At 46.8% G+C, this 10,941-nt stretch overlaps 1 protein-coding gene across 3 annotated transcripts in view; it reads right to left on the bottom strand.

The window, feature by feature from the left end:
* Positions 1-597: 597 nt before the first annotated feature.
* Positions 598-10,941, bottom strand: part of PLCD4 (phospholipase C delta 4) — a 29,272-nt gene continuing 18,928 nt past the window's right edge. For all 3 annotated transcript variants that reach the window (XM_007966283.3, XM_073020079.1, XM_073020078.1), the window contains 10 exons: positions 9,914-10,115; positions 8,109-8,253; positions 6,958-7,110; positions 5,437-5,628; positions 3,984-4,140; positions 3,514-3,630; positions 3,103-3,275; positions 1,842-1,974; positions 1,380-1,529; positions 598-1,301 (listed from right to left, as the gene is read on the bottom strand). In XM_007966283.3, coding sequence (XP_007964474.1) covers positions 1,195-1,301; positions 1,380-1,529; positions 1,842-1,974; positions 3,103-3,275; positions 3,514-3,630; positions 3,984-4,140; positions 5,437-5,628; positions 6,958-7,110; positions 8,109-8,253; positions 9,914-10,115 — 1,529 coding nt within the window. In that variant the 3' untranslated portion in view covers positions 598-1,194. The remainder of the gene's footprint in view (positions 1,302-1,379; positions 1,530-1,841; positions 1,975-3,102; positions 3,276-3,513; positions 3,631-3,983; positions 4,141-5,436; positions 5,629-6,957; positions 7,111-8,108; positions 8,254-9,913; positions 10,116-10,941) is intronic.

The raw sequence follows: 10,941 nt of genomic DNA, 5'->3' as shown, positions 1-10,941 counted from the left end.
GCCTAGGTCTGCCTTCTCTCTGTCCTTGAGCTGTCTTGACCCTTGGCCAGCTCCCTACTTCAAGCTCCTTTGTCTACCTGTATCTATAAAGGGAGGATTGCTACCCACTAAGCCTCCTCCTAGAAGCAACTTTAGCTCATCATCAGTCCTCAGACTAGCTCAGCACTTGCAGTAAGGAGTTAAAGCACAAGGATACTATGGAAAGGCAGATGACTAGAGAAGAAAATCTCCAATTCAGAATTCTATAACTGCTTCACAGTATAATTCTGTAGTGCCTTACTATATAATTGATCATCTAAACTGGGACACACTGGGAAAATTTAAAGAGGGTACTATTAATAATTATGCTGGGACAACAGACATAAACCAGGATTGTTCCAGCCAGAATCTTCAGGAAGGCTGGGACCACATAATCTTTTGTCTTCTTTTGCCCTGATTCTTAAAAGCCATACTCTGTGTCCTTCCTATGTAGCACATGCAGGAGGTCTCCTGTTAACTTCTTTGTCTACCTTTTCCTTCTCTCACCTGACTACCCAGATGTCCCCACAACCCTTGTACCTCCCCTCCTTGCCCAACAATGACAGACCATATCGAAGCCAAATTGGAGAGAGATGTATTTATACCAGTGGGGCTAAGGAGGAAGCAGTCCAGTGGGGACTGTGAGTGCTGTGCAGTGTTCTCTTGAGAGTCGTACAGTCCTGGGGTCAAGTCTCTCCCTAATCTTGGCCAGGGAAGCCTTGAGCCTTGATTTATCCTTCCCTTGGCTTTGGGCTTTGAGGAATTTGGGAGTGGAGGGGATGATGCTTCTTTAGGTTTCTCTGTTCCAAGCCCCTCTGAATTTCTAGTTGCAATCTGCCCTCACACAGAGTTGATGGGAAAGATTAGTCATAGATGTTGGTATGGGATTGAGCCTACAGCAAGAGGAAGAAGGGAACTCCAGTATAGAGTACACAAAGGGAAAGGGCAGGAAAGATACCAAAGGCTTATGAAAACAAGGGAAGGAAAGAAAAGAGAAAAAAGGTGGAAAATCAGGTCCCAGATTTGCTTGTTAGGAAGGATGAGGTAATTTTGTGCCTAGGAATGCACAATCCAAAGCTTGGTTTTCACCACTTCCATTTGTTCTCTAGAGCGTCCTTCCAGGTGTTTCGCACCATCTAAAGCCAGCACACCAACCCTTCCCGTGAAGTGCCCACCTCAGGACTCATCCCCCTCCAGACCTTCCCGAATGCAGATATACACAAAGATGGAAGCTGGGCAGAGGCTGATGCCATCTTTGGACAGCAGATGAATGTGGCGGTAACCTGGAAGGGGCAGGAGGACAGCATTAAGAAGGCAGTCAGAGCTGGGGTATTGGCCAGGGGTCAAAGGGGCTGGCTCACCTTGTTGCATGCAGCTCCAAGGCAGGGTGTACTGACCAATAAAGTCATTTCGGGATTTCCAGTCATAATCCATTACCACAAAACGCAGCATGGCAAGTTCAGGCACCAGCACCCGGAAACACAGTGTCTGCCCCCAGTATGGATTAAAACCTGAGTTGGTGGATAGAAGGAAATGAAGAAGACATTATGACAGTCTTCTTGACTGGGTTGCTTTTCTTGTATTCTCATTTAATCTAGATGGCAATCAGCATTTTACAGGTGAGGAAGAAGGCTCAGAGTAAGCAAGTAATTTGCCCAGGTCACTGGAGCTTTTAAGTAAAGAGCCAGGATTCTTTGTACTGTTCCACACTGCCTCCCATGTAGGGACATGCAATAACAGAGACTATACTTAATGGAAGGCAGACTAGAAGGAAAACTAATCATGCTCCTACCCCTACTTCCCCAGCACTGCCAGTTTCTCACCATTGTTCTCCACATAGTTGGTCTCCTGCCGTGCTGTGTCTAGACGGACACCAAAGATCTGCACTTTCACCAGAGGATCCACAATGGACCCCTCTTTGGTCTTGAGTTTGGGGAGTTGCTGACCACTGATCACCTGTAACGAGGGCTCTGGAATCTCGCAAGTTCCTGCTCAGCCCAGCCCAACCCCCACCTGACCCTACTCCCAATCCCAGGGGAGGAGAAGCTTTTTGGTTTGCAGAACATCCTCCATGGGTAATATATTTTCTTCTAATATTCTATCTGCAATTTACAATGCATCCAAGGGCCAGGTGCAGTGGCTCACACCTGTAATCCTAACACTTCGGGAGGCCAAGGTGGGTGGATCACTTGAAATCAGACCAGCCTGGGCAACATGGTGAAACCCTATCTCTGCTAAAAATACAAAAATAAGCAAGGCATGGTGGCAGGCGCCTGTAGTCCCAACTACTTGGAAGGCTCAGATGGGAGAATCACTTGAACCGAGGAGGCGGAGGTTGCAGTGAGCCAAGATCATGCCACTGCACTCCGGCCTAGGCAGCAGAGCAAGACTCTGTCTCAGAATAAAGAAATAAATAAATAAAATAAAATGGATCCAGGTAGAAACTCAACAGTTTGAACGTAGGCATGCTAATGACAGCAGCCTCTTTTTTTTTTTTTTTTTTCCAAAGAGACACGATGACACTGTTGCCCAAGCTGGAATGCAGTGGGGCGGTCATCACTCACTACAACCTCCAACTCCTGGGCTCAAGTGACCCTCCAGCCTTAGTCTCCTAAGTAGCCAGGGCTATAGTCATGTGCCAGGCTAATTTTTAAATTTTTTGTAGAGATGGGGGTCTCACTGTTGTCCAGGCTGGTCTCAAACTCCTGGGCTCAAGCAATCCTCCTGCCTTGGCCTCCAAAGCGCTGAGATTACAGGTGTTAGCTATCGCTCCCAATCAGCCTCTTTTATAGCACTTCCTGTGTACCAGGAGTTGTAAGAACTTCATGTTAACAGCTATACTCCTTATAACCCTGTCAGGCAGGTGGTAGTGTTACCCCATTTTGCAGGTGAGCAGACTGAGGTATGGAGAGGTTAAGGAACTTGCCCAGCATTACCCAATTAGGAAGTTGTGGTTTGAAGCTAGGCAGCTGGCTCCAAAAGCTAAAACTAGACAGTTAATATTCCTGTCAGGCCTAGCCACCTCTTCCCTCACTTCTATCCCAGTTATCTCAGTTTCTTCCCAACAGTTTATTTCCATTGTACCTGGATTAAAAGAGTCTGGGCCTTGAAAGGGCTGATGGGTCTCTCGGGGTGGAAGGAACTTTGGTTATCACGCAGGAAGTCTGGCTTCAGCACATAGCCACAGCCACCATTCTGGCGGAAATGCCCATCACAGATGTCCATTTCAAGCCCTGCAGTCTGCATATTCATGGCCACTGAGGGCCCCAGGAGAAAAGAAGAGCAAGATTCACCATGGAGGCCTTCCAGCCCCTCTTTCAGGGAGTTAAGAAGATAGGTATTGGGTGCACAGTACCTGCTGGTAATACCTCCACTGATAGCACTCCTCAGCCTAGCGATTTTCTTGAGCATTCCCCAACCCTACTGTCACTAGAGAACTTATTTCCCACCTGCTGCTCCTCCACTCCCTCTTCCCAGTTCCTGCTGCCGCCTCACCCATCTGGCAGCCTGCATTCCAGAGTTCCTGGGGGTTGTAGTTGGAAGAGTCTGTCCTCAGGCCGCTGGGATACACACGGCTTAACTGCCAAGTATTGTGCTGCACAAACTCATTGCCTGTAAAAGGGTATAGAGAGGGAGATGAAAGTGGGGTGGAATCTCCCACTTCCCTAGTCCCAAGGACCCTGCCTACCCTTCACCCTTCTCTCCAGCATCTGAAGCTGGCTCCAGAAAGTTTCACTATGCCTCTCTATTCTGTTCCATCCAGACCATCTTCCCCAGCTTTCCTTCCCCTAGACCCTTGAGCCACTATTCATAACTCCTCTACCCATGCCTGTTCTGAGGAGTTTCTGAACTCTTTCATCCCTCCTTAGATACCTTGTCTTTTTTCTTGGGACTTACCTGCCAGTCCTTCGGGCCTGAACCTATCCATCCCACTTCCCTCCCCATCCCTCCATTTTGGTCCTGACCAGCCTCCTTGATGAGGCGCTTGGCCTTGGTTTCAGAGAAAGATGATATCTCATAGAAGTGGTAGTGCTTCTTTGAATGTGTGAAGCTGCGGAATGAGACAGACTTCAAGTAGATAACCAGGGAAGAAAGGGCTGGACACAAGATGGTCTTGGATTTCTGGAAAAGGTGGAAAAGAAGATGGAATTGAACCCTCAGCAGTCTGAGAGAGAAGAAGCTAATGGCCATCCAACCTAAACCTCTGCCCACTGCCTCCCCGGTGTATTCTCCCTCCTGCCTCACCTGCTGGGACAAGAGAAGGGACCCAGGCTTGGAAATAGGAGCCTGGGCCACAATCTGACAACAGATAGACGGACAAAACAGCGGACACGTCACAACCTGGGGGTGGGAATGGGAATAAAGGCGGTCTGCATGTACTGCTGGGATCAGTGTCAGCCTCTGGGCTTGTGTTTGCTCTATGTTACATCCTGGGTAAGAGGTTTTAAATTTATTATTATTTTTAAACAGAGAGGCATTATCCTCCCTCCCTCTCATTTAAAACAAAGGAACAATAATCTTTGGTCAAAATGTACATGAATCCAGACAGATATGTCAAGGTATGCAAATGGTCATGGAAGTCACACCTGGAAGGATGTGAGAGTCCCAGAGTTATATCTTTGGATTTGTCTCCTGAATTCCCATTTCCATCCCTGGACATGGCAGCAGGTTAGACACCACAGCCCCAGAAAGCACAGGATAAGCTAGGAGTCAGTCGGCTGAGTGAGCCACACATGCACAAGAGAGAGAAAGGCAGACTTCAAACCAGGATTTTGGAGGCCCCACCAATGGCATCCCTTCTCCCTGTGCCTCCCTTCCCCACAGGGAGATGGACCACTGTAGCATAGCCTTCTCAGAGCCTTCAGCTTCCCCACCTCAAAGCGCTCTCCTTCCTGCTCTGGCTACTGCTGGTCCTTCCTAAAACCCTTTCCAAGAAGCTTTCTCTGTGCCCACTTTGGTTGAGGTCACAGCAATCATTCCAGTAACCCCTACTTACCCAATATAATAATGTTACACATACAGACACACATCCCCTCATCACTGGTTTTCAAGCTGGCCTTTAAGAAAACCAAGAAGTACAAAAATGTCTTAAGAGTCACTAGGGCACCCAGGAGAGAGCCAAATGGGTGCTTCAACTAGGATGGTTCTGCATTTATCTATTTTGTATAAGATTTCGTTAATAAAAAAAATTAAAAGATTTTGTGGCCCAAAGAAGTTGGAAAGCCACTGCAACATACCTATATAGGGCAGTATATAATATATGTTGATGCCATATATGCATTCTTAAATCTCCTTCATTGGGAGGAAGGGTCATTGCTCCTTGGCCCTGCACCTTGCATGGCTCCAGTCTTCACGAACAGGCCCTCAGCTTGTGCAAGTTGACTAAATACCAAAGCAGAAAGACCACTCCTGGCTTACCTTCTTTTTGTCCTTAATCTGAAGGTTCTGCTCCTGGGGCTCAGGCTCAGACTCAGTCTCAAACTGGGACTCCAGCGCCAATTCTGACTCATGCTCACCCTCCAGCCCAGGCTCTACTTCCTCTTCCTCATCTTCCAGGTCTTCCTCAAGTGTTAACTTCTTCCCCTTCACCAGGATCTTCCTCCGAAGCTCCTAGGGGACAAAAATGAAGGGGCCTGTCTACTTGTCTGCTCTCGGGTACTCCTGGGAATCATGCCAGCCTCATTGTTCTCAAAGGCAGAGGAAGTGAGTGAGTGGTCGGAAGTTCCTGAGGAAGAGATCAGCTGCTTGATACATAAAATTGGAATTCCCATATTGTTAAGCAAACTTTTAATATCTCTATCTATATGGAAAATAATATATGTGGCCTCCTGCCACACATTTGACACAGTAAATACTCCTTATAGATTAGAGATTTACATGTCAATATAAAGAACATAAGAATACCATAAGAAAATAGGGAATCTTTTTTAATAATCTTTTTTTCTTTTTTTTTTTTTTTTGACGGAGTCTCGCACTGTCGCCCGGGCTGGAGTGCAATGGCACAATCTCAGCTCACTGCAACCTCCACCTCCCACGTTCAAGCGATTCTCCTGCCTCAGTCTCCCGAGTAGCTGGGATTACAGGCGCCTACCACCATGCCCAGCTAACTTTTTGTATTTTTAGTAAAGATGGGTTTTCACTATGTTGGCCAGGCTGGACTCGAACACCTGACTTCATGATCCACCTGCCTCGGCCTCCCAAAGTGCTGGGATTAGAGGCGTGAGCCACTGCACTTGGCCTGAATAATCTTACTGTGGGAAAGCCTTTAGAAACATGACTTGAAAACTCAGGGTCAGGCGCAGTAGCTCAGGCCTGTAATTTGTGAGGCTGAGGAGAGTGGATCACGTGAGGTCAGGAAGTTGAGACCAGCCTGGCTAACATAGTGAACCCTCATCTCTACTAAAATACAAAAATTAGCCAGGTGTGGTGGTGCACGCCTGTAATCCCAGCTACTCAGGAGGCTGAGGCAGGAGAATCATTTGAAGCCAGGAGGCGGAGGTTGCAGTGAGCCGAGATCACACCATTGCACTCCAGCCTAGGCGACAAGAGTGAAACTCTGTCTCAAAAAAAAAAAAAAAACAAAAAAAGTCTGTCGATAGCTGCTTGTTATGGGAGAGGCTGGGATTATGATGGGAGGGGAGAGTTCCCTTTATATGGTTTGTATAGTCCACAACAACTATGAACTACAAGGAAAAAAAATCAAGATACTTCCACTGAGAAAAAAAAATGTAAATTGTTGATTTAAAACTTAGAGAACTATAAATAGAATTCTGTGTTCAATTAGATTTTAAGTTAAAATTGTCTCCAAGGACATTAAAGAGCAAGGCGGTCCATCCGAGGATAGAAAGAAGGGAACAAAGAGGGGCATAGAGGAAGGAGCCCAGGTGGAGGAATCCGGAAGCCACAGCAGAGTCTGGGCTGGAGGAATAGTGTCCCTACCTCAGGTGAGGGCAGCTGAGTGGGCAGCACCCCATCCAAGGTGGTACTCAGCAGCTGCTCCCCCAGGATCTCAGTCAGATGGCGGGCCATGGTCTGTTGCTGCTCCCAGCTGCAGTGGGTTTCCAGGGACAAGATGACTGGGTAGTCTGACGTCTGGTGGTGAGGGGAGGGAACAGTGGATTCAGAGTTCTAAAACACCGCAAACTACTTCTTCCAGTACCTGCTTCCTAGGCCTCCCTACTTACTCACTCAAATGAGTATCCTGATCGCTAAACTCTTCCAACTCCATTATAGGATTCAGTGAGATCTTGCTAGGTCTGAGGCCCATGCCTGGGACACTGCCCACAGCTAAAGACACATTCACATCTTGGGATCCTAAATCTCATACCTGTGCCAAGTCTGACCCAGGCCCCTCTGGGACCTTTGAGTTTTCAGGCTCTGAGTGGGAAGGCCAGGCCACATTTCCTGGTTATGTGTTCATGTTGCACTCTCATGTTTTCATCCTCCAGATTCCCGTTGTTCTTCAGCCCTACTCACCACTATCTCTGTGTTTCCTATCCACTTCTTCCAGAAGGGTGATAGAACTTGTTAGAAATAATAGTTTTTGTTTGTTTGTTTGTTTGTTTTGGAGATGGAGTTTCACTCTTGTTGCCCAGGTTGGAGTGCACTGGTGCAATCTCAGCTCACTGCAACCTCTGCCTCCTGGGTTCAAAGGATTCTCCTGCTTTAGCCCCCCAGGTAGCTGGGATTATAGGCATGTGCTACCATGCCCAGCTAATTTTCTATTTTTCTATTTTTAATAGAGACAGGGTTTCTCCATGTTGGTCAGGTTAGTCTCAAACTCCCAACCTCAGGTGATCCACCCGACTCGGCCTCCCAAAGTGCTGGGATTTACAGGTGTGAGCCACCATGCCTGGCCTGAAGAAGTAATAGTTTCTAACCGTAAGTAATCACCTCCATAACTATGAATTATTAGTAACACGTCCAACACTTATTCATAATCAGCCTTTAGTATTTGCCTGATGCTTTACAGTTAAATCCTCTCTTGATGGAACTTCCCTTGCACTCCTCCACCCTCCCCAGACCCAGAGCCAGTCGCTCTTCCCTCAGACCTTCTGGCCTCACCAGTGTCCCCATTCTGGGGCTACTACCTGGAAGGCATACTGTGCTACTGTGGCCACGACATCTTTGAACAGGATGCGGGAGGTCAGGGTGTGTCCGTGGTAAACGACAGGTTCCCCACTAGGTCCATCCCATACATCCACCTCCACGCAGCGGCACCCCCGCTTCAGGGCCCTGAAAGAACCCCATCCCCCCAAGAGATAGGAGAGGTCAATATCGGATCTTCTACCTAGGGACTGTCTTCCCCACTCTGGAGAGAATAGCGCTCACCAGCACTTACCCATCCAGACCCCTTCAAGCTACATCTGCATAGAGCCTTCTCCATCCATGGGGACACTGCTGCAAGCTCACGCTGATCTCCACCCATACTTCAGCCCACCCGACTCACAGTCCTTCCATGGCAATCTATCAAACATTGCCTCATGATGCTTCTGGTGTTCTGGTTTTACTTATTTATTTATATTTACTTTTATTTTTTTGAGACAGGGTCTAAATCTGTCACCCAGGCTAGAGTGCAGTGGTGCTATATGGCTCACTGCAGCCTTGACCTCTCAGGCTCGAGCGATCCTCCCACGTCAGCCTCCCGAGTAGCTGATACTATAGGCACACATCACCATGCCTGGCTAATTTTTGTATTTTTTGTAGAGACGGGCTCTCACTATGTTGCCCAGCCTGGTCTCGAACTCCTGGGCTCAAGTGATCTCCCCGTCTCGGTCTCCCAAAGTGCTGGAATTACAGGCATAAGCCATTGTGTCCAGCTGGTGTTCTGGCTTTATATCCCTATACAACACCCTGGTTATTCAAACTGTCAGTAAATTTACACCTTAATTTCTCAGCTAGACTTCCTAAGGTGGAAACTATATGTTCCACTCATCCTTGTATCCCTTGAAGCTACTAGTTCAGTTCCTGGTAATACAAAGATATCTTGACTATTCAATCTAAACCATGATTAGTCACAATAAAATCAGCAACTGCTTATTAGCTATTGACATATGGATTATCTCTTCACAACAACCCAGACAGAATAGGCACTGTTACCATCCCTGTTTCATAGATGGGCAGACTAAGGCATAGAGGTTAAATACTTAGCCCCAGAGTACCAAGTGAAAGAGTTAGAAATTATATCTGATTTACATTTATATATTATATCTGAAAGATAAATCTCAGATGGTCTGACTCCAGAACCTATATCTATCTATCTATCTATCTATATCTATATATATATATATATTTTTTTTTTGAGACGGAGTCTTGCTCTGTCACGGAGTGCAGTGGCGCGATCTCGGCTCACTGCAAGCTCTACCTCCCGGGTTCACGCCATTCTCCTGCCTCAGCCTCCCGAGTAGCTGGGACTACAGGTGCCCACCACCTGTAATTTTTTGTACTTTTTTTTGTAGAGACAGGGTTTCACTATGTTAGCCAGGATGGTCTCGATCTCCTGACCTCGTGATCCGCCCACCTCAGCCTCCCAAAGTGCCGGGATTACAGGCGTGAGCCACCACGCCCAGCCCAGAAGCTATATTTTTAACTCCTATTCTCTATTGCCTTCCATTTAACAATCTGTTTATTTATTTGTTAAATATAAATCTGTGAGGGCCTCTGAGTTCCAGGAGAGTTTCATAGCTTGTGAAAGAGAAGTTCCATTTACCCATAGGGTTTCATTACCATTCTCCCACCAATCTTCAATATCTCTGCCAAGTGTCTCTGGTATCCAGGGCTCCTCAGCCCCTAAACACCCACAACACTGTCCCAATCTGTTAGACACTGACAGCTCCCCTCACTTTTCTACATGGTCCCTCTCATGAGTTGGACCCCTTCTCTACCACCACTGCACCGTATATATCCCTCGACGCTGCTCTGGCCACAAAGCTGGTCCCCCACTAGGTAGGTGTTATGAGAGGAGCAGATGAAGTAGTGGTTCAGGGGTTGAGTCATATCCTGATAGATGGGGAGGCAGGCTGGGTTGAAGATGTCTCCATCCTTAGAGCAGAGGTAGCTGAGGAAGCCATCCATGCTCAGCACATGCCGCAGTTTGCCTGGAGTGTGGATAGGGGAACACTAGGTGAGAAGCTCTGGATGGGAGCATCCCAGCACACCTACAGACCATCCTTCCTCCCACTCCATCCAGAGTCCTGCCTTTCAGATGCCACCCATTCCCAGCCTTTAGATCCCAAACTTGCCCCACCTAGTGTGTATCATTTCAATCATTCCCACCCTCAAAGAATGTTAAAAGGAATCATTAAGATTATTCAAGTCCAGTGCTATCCAATAGAACTTCCTATAATGAGATAAATGTCTTTTTTTTTTTTTTTTTACTTTTTTGGGGTCTTTTTTTATGTTATAGTACTAATGAGAAAAAGTTTTATTCTGCAGTGTCATATAGAGTAGCCTCTAGCCACATGTGGCTACTGAGCACTTGAAATATGGCTTGTGTAACTGAAGAACTAAATTTTCAATTTTATTAGATTTTAGTTAATTTAATTTTAAATAGCCAAATGGAGTTCACAGTTACGATAATGGACAACATCCAAAGGGCTAATTTTATAGATGGAGAAACTGAGGCCCAGAGAGAATCAAAGTCAAAGGCTTAGTGACATGGCCAAGCTACCTGTATTTTCTTCCTTGGGCTTGTGCACCTGTGACTACCTATGGCCTGAGGATTTCCTCTTACTGTCCATGTTCCCATATGATGTTTTGAGGAGCATTTGTCAGCATCCCCTTAGACTACACTCCCATTGAGGAAAGGGCCCTGTTACTCCTTCCATAGCTCCCTCCAATCTCAGTATGGGCTTTATACAACAACAATAACAACAACAATAACAATGACTTAACAACTGTTAAGCACGCGCTCTACGCCCAGGG

The sequence above is a fragment of the Chlorocebus sabaeus genome, chromosome 10, assembly GCF_047675955.1.
Source record: "Chlorocebus sabaeus isolate Y175 chromosome 10, mChlSab1.0.hap1, whole genome shotgun sequence".
Classification (NCBI taxonomy): Eukaryota; Metazoa; Chordata; class Mammalia; order Primates; family Cercopithecidae; genus Chlorocebus; species Chlorocebus sabaeus.
The sequence above is the reverse complement of the archived record's forward strand: the minus strand, read 5'-3'. Positions and strand labels throughout refer to the sequence as shown.